Source organism: Mandrillus leucophaeus, unplaced genomic scaffold (genome assembly GCF_000951045.1).
Source record: "Mandrillus leucophaeus isolate KB7577 unplaced genomic scaffold, Mleu.le_1.0 Scaffold219, whole genome shotgun sequence".
Classification (NCBI taxonomy): Eukaryota; Metazoa; Chordata; class Mammalia; order Primates; family Cercopithecidae; genus Mandrillus; species Mandrillus leucophaeus.
In genome coordinates, this window is record NW_012102243.1 from 1,186,350 (window position 1) to 1,202,798 (window position 16,449).

At 46.6% G+C, this 16,449-nt stretch overlaps 1 protein-coding gene across 4 annotated transcripts in view; it reads right to left on the reverse strand.

The window, feature by feature from the left end:
• Positions 1–16,449, reverse strand: part of LRRC27 (leucine rich repeat containing 27) — a 57,217-nt gene that overhangs the window by 30,645 nt on the left and 10,123 nt on the right. For 2 of the 4 annotated variants that reach the window (XM_011980832.1, XM_011980833.1), the window contains exons 3-4: positions 6,265–6,395; positions 1,187–1,245 (exon numbers count right to left, since the gene is read on the reverse strand). In XM_011980832.1, the coding sequence (XP_011836222.1) occupies positions 1,187–1,245; positions 6,265–6,395 (190 nt within the window). Of the gene's footprint in view, positions 1–1,186; positions 1,246–6,264; positions 6,396–6,529; positions 6,845–7,128; positions 7,197–16,449 lie in introns of those variants that run through there. The other 2 variants (XM_011980834.1, XM_011980835.1) reach the window with 2 other exon arrangements.

Sequence of the window (16,449 nt, forward strand, 5' to 3'; positions counted from 1 at the left end):
CCCGGCTAGTTTTTTGTATTTTTTAGTAGAGACGGGGTTTCACCGTGTTAGCCAGGATGGTCTCGATCTCCTGACCTCGTGATCCACCTGTCTCGGCCTCCCAAAGTGCAGGGATTACAGGCTTGAGCCGCCGCGCCCAGCCTCAACTGTTCTTTTAAACTGGTGAGTTTTACCCGATTCATGGCTAATAATAAAATCAAAGCTATAAAATCTTAATGTTTTTACTTTTACGTAACCATGTGTATACGTGTCTGTTTTTATACTGTCCACATGGTAGCAACTGACTTATCAATAAACGAGTACTCATAAATTAGTTCTCCAAAATGCTTTTCTGTTTTGTTTTGTTTTTTGAGACGGAGTCTGGCTCTGTCACCCAGGCTGGAGTGCAGTGGCCGGATCTCAGCTCACTGCAAGCTCCGCCTCCCGGGTTCACGCCATTCTCTGGCCTCAGCCTCCCGAGTAGCTGGGACTGCAGGCGCCCGCCACCTCGCCCTGCTACTTTTTTGTATTTTTTAGTAGAGATGGGGTTTCACCGTGTTAGCCAGGATGGTCTCGATCTCCTAACCTAGTGATCCGCCCGTCTCAGCCTCCCAAAGTGCTGGGATTACAGGCTTGAGCCACCGTGCCCGGCCTCCAAAATGCTTTTCAAGTTCATAATAGAAATGCCTTCAGAATTTTAGACATTTTTCCGGGGCTACTAGTCAGACAAATGTATACTGTTTCTGCTAGTTATTTTAAAGTCATAAAACTTGCTTCTGTGATAGTTTATGCTTGTTTGATTTGTCTGTCAGCGTATGCCTTTGGTTTTGAGTGTTTAGATTCTGAGGTCTAAACAAGTGCTCATGATGAGGCCTAGGAACATACGTAAGTGGTCAAACTTTGCAGGAAGGCCAGCGAGATGCAGCGGAGACAGCACGCGGGGCCTGCAGAGGTGTGTGCCGGGCCTTCGGTTTCTTTACCTGTGTGACTGTGCCTCACACAAGGCTCACATGTCACACTTCCATACGAACAGCACGTGCTATATCAACAGCTCTTGAGAGCTACGTTTTCTTAGTCCTAGAAGTAGGAAGGATTTTAAAAATATCTAGCTTACCCTCCTTTGTCATGCCTGATACTTCCATTACAAGGTCTGGTAAGTTCAAAAGATAGCATTTTAAAATCATCTTTCTATTGTTTTATTACTTACCCAGCTCCACAGGTAACATTTTGATAGGATTTCTTTCTAAAAGCAGAGTTTTCAAATGCCTTTAAAGCAAAACAAAACAAAAATATTTAAAAAGCAGAGAATTAAATGACTATCTCCAAAATATACCATCAAGTTTCTTCATTTTTCTTCTCTTTCAGGGGCAACTTCAATACAGACACACTTAAATTCACAACATGGACACACAAGTGGTCTGCTGCCAAACATAAACACAGGTCTAGCCCTGCTCCACTGACACGCGGGACCAGGCAGTCTGTAGGGGTGGCGGTGTCCCTGCTTTGCAGGGTATTGTACACCTCCAGCCTTTCTCCAATAGATGCCAGAGGTACCACCCACCCCCAGGTGTGGCAACCACAAATGTCTCCAGACATTACCGACAGTCTCCTTGGGGGCAAAACCTCCCCCAGTTCAGAACCTCTATTTTAGGCTTTCATACCTTCCAGTTACAACCTCACTGTAAACCAGTCTTTCCTAAGATGTGCTGTGAGGAATCCCAGTGTTTTATGATGCTCTGTGAAAAAAGTTTTCTATGGCCAAAATTGCTTGAGAGACTTCCGCTGCACAGTATATCCTGCCCTGCTTGGAGATGAATGATTCATACACTGGGGACTCCGAGAAGCCTCTACATAAGAAACTCAGCTAAGGCAGCATTTCGGGAAGGCACCTACTTTCATTTAACACCTAGTAACATCCTTACAAAATGCAGCCCAAAATATCTCATGGATGCCTGTCTGTCTAGACAGGAAAGAATGTAAACATTTACTAGTTGAATGATAGAAAAATCCATATATTCTATTAAACTCTATCTCATACCTTTTACTGTACTATGCTTCTTGGTTTTCACAGTTAATTATGATTATTTTTTGAGACAAGGTCTCCACTCTATTGCCCAGGATGGAGTGCAGTGACATAATCTCGGCTCACTGCAACCTCTGCTCACTGCAACCTCTGCCTCCTGGGCTCAAGCAATCCTCCTGCCTCAGCCCCCCACAGGTAGCTGAGACTAATAGGTGTGTGCCACCACGCCTGGCTGAGCTGAGACTAATGGTGTGTGCTACCACACCTGGCTGAGCTGAGACTAATGGTGTGTGCCACCACGTCTGGCTGAGCTGAGACTAATGGTGTGTGCCACCATGTCTGGCTAATGTTGGTATTTTTTGTAAACACAGGGTATTCCTATGTTGCTCAAGCCAGTTTTGAACTCCTGGACTCAAGTGATCCTCCCGCCTCAGCCTCTCAAAGTGCTGGGATTATAGGTATAAGCCACCATGCCCAACCCTCATTTAAATTATGTTTAATTTTTTTATTACCCTACAGGAAAATCAGATTATTTAAGGTTTAGGCAATTTTCTTTCTACTTACTTTCTTGAATTTTCCTGGTTATTTGAATTTTTTTTTTTTTTTGTGAGATGGAGTCTCATTCTGTGGCCCAGGCTGGAGTGGAGTGGCGTGCTCTTGGCTCACTGAAACCTCTGCCTGCCGGGTTCAAGCAATTCTCCTGCCTCAGCCTCCCGAATAGCTGGGACTACAGGCACATGCCACCATGCCCGGCTAATATTTTTATACTTTTTTTTTTAGTAGAGATGGAGTTTCACCATGCTGGCCAGGCTGGTCTTGAACTCCTGACCTTGGGATCTGCCCACCTCGGCCTCCCAAAGTGCTGAGATTATAGGCGTGAGTCACCGTGCCCGGCTGTTACTTAAAGTTTTTAAGGAATAAACTTTATGAAGTAAACTTTTCTTGAAGTGCACAAAAGTGGATTATTTCAATGTGGTTCTTTCAGTTCATTGTTTTTGGTTTACTCCCTCTGAATTTTGCTCGTATAAAACCAGCCAACAAGAACAGCATCTGCTCTCTGGAAGGTGAACAGAGGCCTCCAGATGCTGAGGAGAGCAGCAAGGGCAGCGCCATGCCCTCGGCTTCTCCAGCACTAGGGCTTCGTCAAGGCAGAAAGGTTCTGGCCACTCAGGTGCTGCTGGGTGGGGCTGGGTTGGGTTTTGCCTAAGAGGGATTGCAGGGGGTGCATGTTTACTATTAACCTGAAAGTACAGCACGGGTTTTTCTACCTTATGTAATAATATTATTAAAATATTCTGAAAACACTTTAAATGACAAATTTATAAATGTTAATTCCTTAAATACTATCAATAATTCAAAGCGTACCCACTGATTCTTTTGTTTCATTGATTTTAAAATGAATATATAAAAGTAAATGCTGAGTTGGACTTGTTTGCCTAAGGAGGTAAATGAACTGATCCACGCTTCCCACATCTTCTCTCTGCTAGCAAGCTCACACATCCAAAACGCTGAGAAGGGGGCACGCTAACACCGTCACTGTTTTAATTATGTTTCGAGAGGTTTAAGGCTTTAATAAGCCCATAATCACTTTGCATTTCTGAGTAATATGTCTCAGCTCTGTAGCTGATCTAATTGGAATGTTATCATGGGTTACAAATCACAAATAAAAGTGTATCTTCAAAAACATTAGGCAGCCAGCTTTGGCAAAATCAAAGAATTTTCAAATTTTGAGGACTGTATACTTATTTTAGGGAAAAGACGAGTAGTTATGGGAACAGGTCTTAGTGCACTTACATCCTCTGAGTAGCACTTACTCTCCAGAACTGTGTAAGGCTAAAATGATTTGTGGACATAATAGCACCCAGTGATTCTAAACCCAGAAGATGATGATCACGTGAAGAAGAAATCCTTCCCAAAGCACTCTCAGCCACAGGCTCGGAAACCTCCCGAGGCCGTGAGGACAGGGTGGACAACTTCCCAGAGAGTACCTAGCTCCCATGCAGCTCCCATAACACGAGCAGCTGGCCGGGCTCAGCAGATGCATCAGCTGAGTCCCGGGACATTCTTCTCCTCGAGGTCCATCTGATCCGCCCTGCAGACCCCGGAGTCCCCAGGAGCCCCATGCAGATGCACCGGGTGTGTTTCCACCTGCTCAAGACACCGCTTGTCATTAGGTAAGTAGCTTCCTCGCAGAGCCTGAAGGGTGAATGATGTGTGGTTCTCTTCTATTACGTGTGGCAAAATATACTGACTTCTTATAAAACATTTTTAAAACCGGTGTGAAGGGCCTCCTACAAGCCTCTATTCTACTGTCCCACAGAGGCCACCATGGCTCTTGGGAGACACAATTCCTCATGTAGGAACTGGGGGTGCCCTGGACACCCCTTTCCTTCTTGTGGCCCCATACCCACCCGCATCCCACCAGCTCTGAAGTCCCACCAAAGCCCTGCCATGGCCAGCCATGCCCAGGCTGCCCCTCCTGCATGGGCTGCTGCCGTGGCCCCAGCTGGTGACCTGCCCCACCCTTGCCCTGGAGCCCCCCTCTTCACAGAGTGACTATAAGCCAAGTCTGATGCCACCCTCTCTACTCAAACCCTTCTGTGACTTCCTTTCTAAAATAAAATTCACAAAGAGACCCTGGCCTCTGAGCCCCACTGCCCCTCTTTAGAGACTTCCCCCACCAAATAGGCCTCCCTGCCAGCCTGCACCTGCCAGGCACATGCCCACCTCAGGGCTGTGCCCAGACACACTCATATCAGAGGAAGGGCTGAAGCACTGGTCAAAAGAGGTTCGGGCAGCCGGGTGTGGGGGCTCACACCTGTCATCCCAGCACTTTGGAAGGCCGAGGCAGGCAGATCACTTGAGGTCAGGAGTTTGAGACCAACCTGGCCAACATGGCAAAACCCTGTTTCTACTAAAAATACAAAATTTAGCAGGGCACGGTGGCGCGCACCTGTAATTCCAGTTCCGAATTGCTTGAACCCAGGAGGCAGAGGTTGTAGTGAGCTGAGATCACGCCACTGCACTCCAGCCTGGGGGAGAGAGCAAGACTCCATCTAAAAAAAAAAAAAAAGAAAAAAAGAAAAGAAAAGAATAAGAGGTAAGGCGATCATGGCTTCAGAAGGAGAAAAAGCCACGGTGCCAGGGATGTGGACACAGAAGCAGAAGGCTCAGGAAAGAAGGACGTCTCCACAGTGAGAATAGATTCCTGGCTGATGGGGAAGGGCCAGGCTGAGGAGGGGAAAGGAGGTGTGGTATTTCCACCATGGGCAGGATTACACCCCACAAGTCCACAAGTGGGAATGCAAGGAAACTCTGGGAAGGGAAGTGGTGGGGATGGGCAGGACACCCGGGGCTTGGCTGGGTGCTCCCAGTTTTCCTAAGTGAGAAGAATTTCTCATTCTATGCCAAGAACCAATGTGGGTTACACAAGAGCCCTCAGGAGCAAAGGAGCTGGTTTATTTATTTATTTTTTTTGAGACGGACTCTTACTCTGTCGCCCAGACTGGAGTGCAGTGGTGTGATCTCAGCTCACTGCAACCTCTGCCTCCTGGGTTCAAGCAATTCTCTTCCCTCGACCTCCCAAGGAGCTGGGATTACAGGCACCCACCACCATGCCTGGCTAATTTATATATATATATATATATATATATATATATATTTTTTTTTTTTGAGATGGAGTATCGCCCTGTCATCCAGGCTGGAGTGCGGTGGTGCGATCTCCGCTCACTGCAAGCTCTGCCTCCTGGGTTCACGCCATTCTCCTGCCTCAGCCTCCCGAGTAGCTGGGACTATAAGCGCCCGCCACCACGCCCGGCTAATTTTTCTGTATTTTTAGTAGAGACAGGGCTTGCCGTGTTGGCCAGGATGGTCTTGATCTCCTGACCTCAGGTGATCTGCCCGCCTCAGTCTCCCAAAGTGCTGGGATTACACGCGTGAGCCACCGCGCCCGGCCAGAGGTGCTGGTTTAACTCGTCAGAGGTATTTCTGATTTTCAGGCAGCTTCATACAAGGAGAGTCAGAGCTGGAATCAGCTGTGATAAAAATCACACCGGCCACCCAGCAAAAAGACACTGTGGCTACCAGCATTTGTTGTGGCACCAAATATCCCAAGTTAGAGTTCTGCAAGTCAGGTACATTCAACTGTCGCACCTCTTAGCTGGATTTAAAAATACTATTAAATGTGTCTATTCCGAAATAAAAATTCAATCAAGAGTAAAGGACAAGGATGATTTTAAAATCTGGAAGCATAAACAACTTACCTGTGGGCTCCGATCCCGGAAGGAAGCACCTTAATTCTGTTGTACCGGAGGTCCAGCCAAGTCAGGTTCGGCAGCAACTGAAAGAAATCTTGAGGAATCACACACAGGGAGTTCCTTTGCAGATGCAATTGCTTCCGTGCAAAAGAGAATCAGAGAATGTTTTGTCAACCAACTAATTTTTAAAACATGATATACCCAAAATCCATTTCCAAAAGAACTACTAACCACGTATACTAAGTCAAAAAACAAAAACCCAATCTCTTACCCTCAAAAGATGTAAACAGTAAACACGAGAATCAGAAAGAAAAGAACCAGGGCTCCTTCCAGCGGCCTTCCGAGCGGGGACTGGCTTCCTGAAGAGCCGGCACTCTGTTGCTGACCAAGCACATCACTGTTTCTATCCCAAAGCCTGTGACACGGTCTGAATCCTGGGGCTCCACACTCAGTGTCTTGGCCCTTTCTCCAGTGCCTGCCGCAGCACCTGGCCCTTGGCAGCCCCCGAAACTGCCTGTTTACTGAGCAAATAGCCAGAACCATGTCTGGTCTGGGGGACTCAGCCCAACTCAGTCATTAAGAGGAAACTAAAAGACAGGGACAGAGACGTCTGCTGTGGTGTTGTCTACGATCAGCAGCACACAAAAATAACCTCGGCAAGCATCATTTCAGAAGCAGATCAACACATCAACTCAGTGATGCTTTAAAGTCATTATAAATAAGGGAAGGTGGAAGATGAAATGTATACACATTGATTTTAGCTGTGTAAAATGCATATAACATATATATAATTTTATAGTCACAGTGTGGGAGGATAATAGCTAATTTTTACAATACCAACATTAGTGCTGCTATGTTGTTTATACTCACATTATTATACATATTTATATCTATATCCATATTTACCGAGGGAGTAGAAACAGATCATTGTTTAGAACAATGATCTCGAAGCCAGACTGCCTGGATTCACATCTACGTTTCAAAATCTATTAGCTGTGTGACCTTGAGCAAGTTCCCGAACCTCTCTGGGCTCCAGTGTCCTCATCTGTGAGAGGGGGCAATGTGGGCAGCACTAAAGAGCAGTGCGTGGATTGGCTGCTGTGATTACATTGCCTTCTCTATGAAACACACACTGCATATTGCACAGAGCGCCACCGTGCCTCCCCATTCCACCTTCAACGCCGTGTCCCTGATCCAAATCATTGACAGATTCCAACTGAAGAAACACTGACTGGAAAAATCACACTCCTCATAAAGGCATTGGAAACAGTGTCTTATCCCTGTGAGGAAATTGCTGGGGTCACTGCTTGCTGGCAGCTGGCTCGGTCTCCAGAAAGCAGCCTGGCGATCACAGATCACCATGTGTACCGCCACGTACACGGGCATGCAACCCCCACATACAGGCATGCGATGCCTCCGCGTGCTGCCTTTCTCGGGCCTCTGCAGGAGTGGCTTTACGCTTTTTGGTCCTGTCCTTTCCCTCCCAGGGCAAGCTGATTCCAGTGCTCAGCTTTGAAACCACGTCGTCCTCAATGCCAGTAAAAGGACCCTCAGAAAGCTAACACTCTTCTTCCTCCCCAGCACCTCTGGAAATGCAGGCACCACCTGCGACTTAGAGCTGGTTATGGTTGAAGGAAATAATGTATACAGTGGTCCATTTCCAAGACAAAGTGCCTTGAATCGGCTTAGGTCAGCAAACTACAGAAGAAACAGGATGTACTAGGCCCCTGCTTGGATAGCCAACGCCTGCTTCTCGGCACCCCCCGCCCCCCACTTAGTTGCCCTCACCCGAACCAAAGAGGTTTAGTCTAAGATGAAAGTTTACTGGCCTAAAAATATCTCGTTTTGTCCTGTCTCTTATACACATCTAGATGTGTATAAGAGACAGGCCTATGAGGAAGCGGGGGCGGGACCTGCACCCTACACCCCCTACCCAACAACCAATAGGCAACATCCAGGAAGACTGTGACCCCCCCACAGTACTCAGCCTATGAGGAACTGGGTGGGCAGGACCTGCGCGCTAGGGGATAAATGGCTTGTTGTAACCCTGCTGGGTGTGCCTGCCCACCAGACACCCAATCTTGCAAAACCGTCATTAAAAGTCGCATTTCCACTGTTCTCTGGGTCTCTGAGTCCATTCTTTGGGTTTGGACGGGTGAGTTTGTTTCTCACAACCTGGTGGTCCGTACGGGGAAGAAATGACATCTTTGATCGACACTGGAGGGGCTTGCTTCTCCCCAATGTACCAACCAAGGGGCGCAAAACTCTCTAAGGAGAAGTTAACAGTATCGGGGTAAAGAGGGAGGGATTTCAGGTTCCGATATTTAAGAAAATGTTAATTAGCTTGGGATCACAACAAATTAAGTGGTTGTTCTTACATGTTCCTGAAGCAGGAACTAACCTCCTTGGTCAAGACCTGATTGTCAAATTAGGTTTAGGATTAGGAATAGAGAAGGGACAAATAAAAGTAATGATGGGCCTTCTAACAGAGGAGGAGGAAAGTAATCCCCTTGTGTGGATTAAGGAAGGCAACGGGGAGGATTAAAAATCACACCCTTACAGATTGAACTAAAACATCCAGGAGAAAGAGAAAGAGTTTGCAGGAAACAATATCCCATACCCACTGAAGGTAGAAAGGGTCTCCAAGCGGTAACAGAGGAATGAATTAAAGATGGACTACTGGAACTCTGCATGTCACCATACGACACTCCAATTCTCCCCATCAAGAAACCGGATGGGTCCTACAGATTAGCGCAAGATCTAAGAACTATAAATCAAATTGCACAAACTCACCATCCTGTGATGCCTCACCCCTACACCCTTCTTAGTAAAATACCCCATTAACGTAAGTGGTTCGATGTAGTGGATCTGAAAGACGCATTCCGGGCACGTCCCCTAGACTCTAGGAGTAGGGACCTCTTTGCCTTTGAATGGAAAACCCTGTAACTGGGAGAAAGCAGCAGTACTGTTGGACTGTGCTGCCAAAAGGTTTCACGGAAGCCCCAGACTTATTTGGTCATGTCTCAGAAAAAGTCCTGGAGGAATTCCAACCTTCCAGAGAAACCCAGTTATTACAGTATGTGGATGATCTTCTAATTTCTGGGAAAAGGAGGGACAAGGTATCCGAAGCCACCGCAAGCTTGCTTGATTTCCTAGGGGAAAGGGGGTTGCTTAATTTCCTAGGGGAAAGGGGCTTGTTCTTGTTTCTCCAAGAACAAACTCCAATTTGTAGAAAAAGAAGTTAAATATTTAGGACATCTAATTAGTGAAGGGAAGCGGAGAATAAACCCAGAAAGAGTATTGGGAATAGTGGGTCTGCCCTTGCCTAAGACAAAGAAAGAACTCCAAAAATTTTTAGGTTTAACTGGTTACTGTAGATTATGGATTGACTCATATGCTCAAAAAAACAAAGATTTTGTATCTTAAGTTACTAGAAGACGAACTTCTAGTAACCTTCTAGTAACCTTTGCAATGGTCCCTGGAAGAAATCAAGGCAGTGGAGGATTTAAAGCAAGCTCTCGCTACAGTCCCAGTCCTGGCCTTTCCATCTTTAAAGAAAATGTGTTATTTGTTAATAACAGTAGGCCAGGGCGTGGCCCTTGGGGTGTTCACTCAAATCTGGGGCGGGGAAGAGGCAACTGTTGTTTTTATCTCCAAGCTTCTTGATCCTGTCCCTTGAAGGTGGCCCAAATGTGTGCAAGCAGTAGCTGTCACAGCCCTGCTGATAGAGGAGGGTTGGAAGCTGACCTTCGACTGGGCCCTGGTAGGGAGCACCCCACATCAGGTCAGGCATATATGAAATCAAAGAGCTGGGAGATGGTTGACTAATTCCTGGACATTAAAATATGAAGTCCTATTACTAGAAAAAGATGATTTGGTCTTAATAACAGATACTTGCTTGAATCCAGTCAGTTTCTTATTGAAAGGACAGGAGAATAAGGTGGCATCAGACTGTAACTGTTAGGTATCATAGAATATCAAACTAAAGTCACACCAGACCTTCGAGAAGCTCCCCTACATGATGGAATGAGGCTGTTTGTGGATGGGTCATCCCAAGTGACTAATGGTAAAAGACACAATGGCTATGCTGTCATTGATGCAAACAATCCTCATGTGAAAAAGGTAGATTACCCAACAACTGGTCAGCACAAACCTGTGAATAATATGCTCTTAACCAGGCCCTAAAGCTCCTAGAAGACCAAGAAGGCACTATATATAGTAATTCCAAATACGCCTATGGAGTAGGACATACCTTTGGAAGGATCTGGACAGAGTGGGGCCTGATAAATAGTAAGGGGAAAAAACTGGTACATGGGGAACTGGTCAAGCAAGTTTTAGAAAGCATCCTGCCTCCAGCGGAGATAGCCATGGTTCATGTAAACGGCCGTCAGATAGGAAACACTATAGAAGCTGTACGGAACAGGCTTGTGGATGAAGCTTCTAAACAAGCCTCTCTAAAGTAAGAAGTTAGACTGTTTAGCCTAATCCAGATATCCCTAAGGTGGTATTAAGACCCCAATTTTCTAAAGAGGAGGAAGAGTTGGGCAAGATAGGGGCCACTCGGCTGGGCGCGGTGGCTCAAGCCTGTAATCCCAGCACTTTGGGAGGCCAAGACGGGCGGATCACGAGGTCAGGAGATCAAGACCATCCTGGCTAACACAGCGAAACCCCGTTTCTACTAAAAAATACAAAAAAACTAGCCGGGCGAGGTGGCGGGCGCCTGTAGTCCCAGCTACTCGGGAGGCTGAGGCAGGAGAATGGCGTGAACCCGGGAGGTGGAGCTTGCAGTGAGCTGAGATCCGGCCACTGCACTCCAGCCTGGGCGACAGAGCGAGACTCCGTCTCAAAAAAAAAAAAAAAAAAAAAGAACAAGATAGGGGCCACTTAAACTGAGGATGGGAGGTGGGTGCTCTCTGAGGGGAGATAAATGATAAACCCATAATGACAGAACTGATGTCCATACTGCACAAGGAAGTCACTGGGGTCCCAAGACCACGTGTGATGCAATACTCAAGAATTAAGGGTGTATAGGGATTTACACACCTGCTAAACAAGTGTGTGGGGGTTGTGTGACCTGCCAGAGAATAAACAAAAAGGTAGTTCGACTACCAGCTGGGTGCGGAGGCTCATGCCTGTAATCCCAGCACTTTGGGAGGCTGAGGCAGGTGGATCATGAGGTTAGGAGTTTGAGACCAGCCTGCCCAACATAGTGTGAAACTCCATCTTTACTAAAAATACAAAGAATTAGCTGGGCGTGGTGGCAGGTGCCTGTAATCCCAGCTACTCGGGAGGCTGAGGCAGGAGAATTACTTGAACCCGGGAGGCGGAGGTTGCAATGAGCTGAGATTGCACCACTGCACTCCAGTCAGGGCAACAGTGCGAGACTCCATCTCAAAAAAAAAACCAAAAAAAACAAAAGACTACCAGAGGGAGACCTCCTTCAAGTAGATTTTACAGAAATGCCCACAATAGGGAGACGAAAGTATCTGCTGGCAATGGTAAACCACCTCTCCACCTGGGTAGGGGCCTCCCCCTCCCAACTGCCACCACCACGTATGTGGCCAAAATAATCTCACAACAAATTATACCCAGATTTGGCCTGGTAGAAAATACTGATTCAGACAATGGGAGCCACTTTACCTCGAGGGTGCTAAGGGGAATTCTGGAGGGTTTGTACATTAGATGGGTTACCACACCCCTTGGCACCCCGCTTCCTCTGGAAAAGTAGAAAAAAGGAATCGGACTCTCCAAAAGCGTATTTACTAAACTAATCTTAGAAACTAAAGTGCCTTGGACCAGACGTCTCCCCAGAGCAACTCCTGAGGATTAGTACAGCCCCGAGGAAAGGCCTGGGACGATCCCCTTATGAGTTGTTATATGGACTCCCAGATTTAGGTGGGACTACTGACCTTCCTGCTATGAAAACCAAAGACGAATTTTTAAGAAATTATACACTGGCCATATCCTCCACCCTGTCATCCCTCAGGTTGAAAGGATTTCTGACTCAAACCCTGCCTCATGAGTTCACGGTTCACCACTTCCAGCCTGGCGAAGCTCCGCCCAAGCTGGGAAGGTCCCTACCAAGCTCTCCTGACCACTGAGACAGCCGTACGAACAGCTGGATAGGGGTGGACACATGGCACTCAGTCAAGAGACTGGTAAAAGAACTCCTGGAAGGAAGGGAAAGGGGAAATGGGAAGTGTATAGATCTCCTAAGGAACCCCTAAGCTAACTCTGAGGAAAACCTAGAAGGAAGCCACGAGCAGGCTCTGTCATTGGGGTGGACGTAGTCAGAATTAATCGGTACACAATTATTGGATGGAGCTTGGTAGAAGAATAGCCAATCAAACTAATAGTCAATATAGCTAGAACCTCCACCTCCCGGACCATAAGTTTTGATGCCTGCCAAGTCTTACCTTGTGGGAATTTAGGGAACCAAAGGCAGCTGTCACGAGCAAACAAATATCTATGTCCTGAAACAGGTCGCTACGGGGAAAGCCCTGTGCTAGCTGGAATGAGGTCTGGTGCACCACCCAATTTTGAGGCTGGGTGAGCCATTCTTCCAAAACCAAACCCTTAAAGAATAAAATACAGTTATACAAGAGCCCCACACCACCTAACTATAGAAATTTAGAGTGCAATCCTATATTAATTAACATAAACACCCTAGCTACTCTAGACCAGGAACCTTGGAGGTATGGATCAGGAATAAGTATCTCAGGAAGGGATCCCGTGGAACAGTTAGCTTTCAGGCACGTCACCAACTCTACCCCGAGCCCACCCAGGATTACTATAACTCCCGGTCCCACTACTTCCTTTAACCCACCGGACAATGCCCTAAGAGAGTAAAAATAACGAAGGTAACAGATTTGAGGCAGACTTTAGAAACTGAGACTGGATATGAGGATATCAATGCCTGGGCCTAATGGGTCAGATTTTCGGTACTAGCTCTTAATAAGAGCTACTGTTACGCATGTTCTGCTGGGCAGCCTCAGGCACAGGTGGTTCCAGTTCCCCCAGGATGGGGCACCAATCCTGATGGAATGCAATGCATATCGGCTTTATACCAGGACAGGGATGCATGGGGAAATGAGATTTGCAAAAGTCTATCACTGCTCTTCCCGCTTTGTGAAAATCAGACATGAGAGCAATCCCCTCATCCTCCATAGGGAATACGAACCACTCCTCTTGCCTCTCTAGGCAGGGGCCAGAGTTCAATAAGGCTGTGGGAGAATTTTCAACTTGTACCCACATCTTAAACATTACTGGTGAGTCAAACAATGGCAACTACTCGGCTCTTCATACACCCCAGGCTGATGTCTGGTGGTAAGTGGGAAGAGGAACCTCTGTGACCTGTTACTGTCCAAATGGACTGGGACTTGTGCCTCAGTTCAACTGGCCATTCCATTCACCCTGGCATACCATAAGATCCCCAAGAACCCCCATGGCCACCTAAGTCAGAGAGATTTAGCAGATTCTTTTGATCCCAATATTTATATTGACTCAGTAGGAGTCCTAGAGGAGCACCTAATGAACCGAAGACCCGAAACCACACAGCTGCTGGGCTTGCATCAGCACTCTTCTGGTGGTCAACTATTAATAAAAATGTAGACTGATTAATTGCATCTATTATAATCAACAAAGATTCATCACCTATACTCGAGATGCTCTCAAAGAAGTGGCTGGCCAGTTAGATGCCACCAGCCTAATGGCATGGAAGAACAGACTTGCACTAGACATGATCTTGGCAGAGAAAGGGGCCGTACGCGTCATAATGGGCGGAAAGCATTGCACTTTCATTCCTAACAATACTGCGCCAGATGGAATCATCACAAAAGCATTACAAGAGTTAACAACTTTAGCCAACGAATTGGTGGAAAATGCTGGAATTGATGATTGGCTAAAGAGTTGATTGGCTAGAGAGCTGGTTCGGGAAAACGGAAAGGAATGGTCGCCTCCATTCTGACATCCCTTATAATAGGGGCTGGAGTCCTGAGAGCTACAGAGTGTTGCATTATTCTCCATGTTAAAGGGTTAACCCAAAAATTAATTGAAACAGCCATCAACAAACAAATACCCATAACATATCAACTATTATTAGAAACCAAATCAGATCTACTCTGTTATGATGAAGACAGTCAACAGCTTTTGAAATGATGTGAGAAACAAAGGACACAAAAATAAATGTGGAAATGGGACTAACAGGAGTAAAAAGAGAAAGAGGAGGGAATTGAAGGAAATAATGTATACAGTGGTCCATTTCCAAGACAAAGTGCCTTGAATCGGCTTAGGTCAACAAACTACAGAAGAAACAGGATGTACTAGGCCCCTGCTTGGATAGCCAACGCCTGCTTCTCGGCACCCCCCACCCCTTAGTTGCCCTCACCCGAACCAAAGAGGTTTAGTCTAAGATGAAAGTTTACTGGCCTAAAAATATCTCGTTTTGTCTGTTCTTAACAGCCTGCCCAGCTACTTAGGTCATAAGTCAAATACTGCAAGAGCCCCTGAGCTGACTGGGAGTGCAATGCATTGTGGGCCGCAACAAAACGCAGCAGGACAACCCCAAAGAAAACACCTACAGCCCCTGCCCAACAACCAATAGGCGACCTCCAGAAAGACTGTGACCCCCCCCCCACAGTACTCAGCCTATGAGGAAGCGGGGGTGGGACCTGCACCCTACACCCCCTACCCAACAACCAATAGGTGAAGTCCGGGAAGGCTGTGACCCCCCCCCCACAGTACTCAGCCTATGAGGAAGCGGGGGCGGGACCTGCACCCTGCAGCCCCTACCCAACAACCAATAGGTGAAGTCCGGGAAGGCTGTGACCCCCCCCACAGTACTCAGCCTATGAGGAACTGGGGGCGGGACCTGTGCACTAGGGGATAAGAGGCTTGCTGTAACCGTGCTGGGTGTGCCTGCCCACCAGACACCCAATCTTGCAAAACTGTGTTTAAAAGTCTCATTTCCACTGTTCTCTGAGTCCATTCTTTGGGCTTGTTTCTCACATGGTGAACAGTGAATCGGCTATGTCACAACACAAGTTTCATCTTTCCTATTAGGTCCTGGGAGCCTCATGTGAGGATGGGGGATCTCTGGAAGTGCTGTTTATGACTTCAGTGAGAAATTCTACCACTCTGATTACCTCATTTAGAGACTTGATGTCATGGTAATAAAATTTATACTGGCATTTGTCTTCTGAAAGCTATAAGCAGTTATCAAGTTTCTTCATTAAGCCTGAAGACCTCTGGAATTTCCTCCTTCTCCCATTATGCATAAAGGTAACAGAAACCTCAGGGCTCTGCTGGATCCGTAATTCAGGGCTGAGGATATCTGTTCATTAAAAGTGACACCTGTGTAACAGGAGCCAGGACAAGGCAGGTCCCCGTGACCAGTGCCTTATCCTAGATGTCAGCAGGAAGGAAAAAGCGAGACCAGTGCTGCCCTGACAGCAAAGACAAGGCAAATGTAGAGTTTATAACTTAAGCAGCCACTAAAAATCTAAATATGTAGCTCTGGTAAAAGCACTCAAAAATGTCAATCTGGCCAGGTGCGGTGGCTTACACCTGTAATTCCAGCACTTTGAGAGGCTGAGACAGGCAGATCACCTGATCTCAGGTGTTCAAGACCATCCTGGGCAACATGGTGAAACCCCATCTCTACTAAAAATACAAAAAGAAAGTCAATCAATATCATAACTGTGTTTCAGACACTGAACTTTCACGTTATTCATTTTTACAATAAATGATGTGAAAATGTGATCGTTCCCACATTCCAGATTAAACCAAATGAGGTTTAAGGAAATTCTGTGAGTCCCAGCAGGGACAGGTGCTGCAGGGGGAACCCTCAACTGTCTAACATCAAAGCTGTGCCCTCACAGAAGCTTTCTCTAGAAATCATAGGGACAAGACAGCATCTACTGCGGACTGACCCGGAGAAGGGCCGGGCACGAAGTAAAACCAGTGTGTAACATGAGCAAAACCATGGGTGAGAACAAAGTTTTTAACTGTTAATGTTGCCTGATTTTCTTTAAGGTTTTGTGTTTTAATTAAGAGTTCAAGGGTGTTTGGCAGTAGTTACTACCACAGGTTTTGAGAGGTGAACTGCAAGGAAGAGAACAGACGCCTTCATCTAAATAGATGCACTATTTCCATGGGTTGGTCCCCATCATGAAATTTCCCATTTTGGGCCGG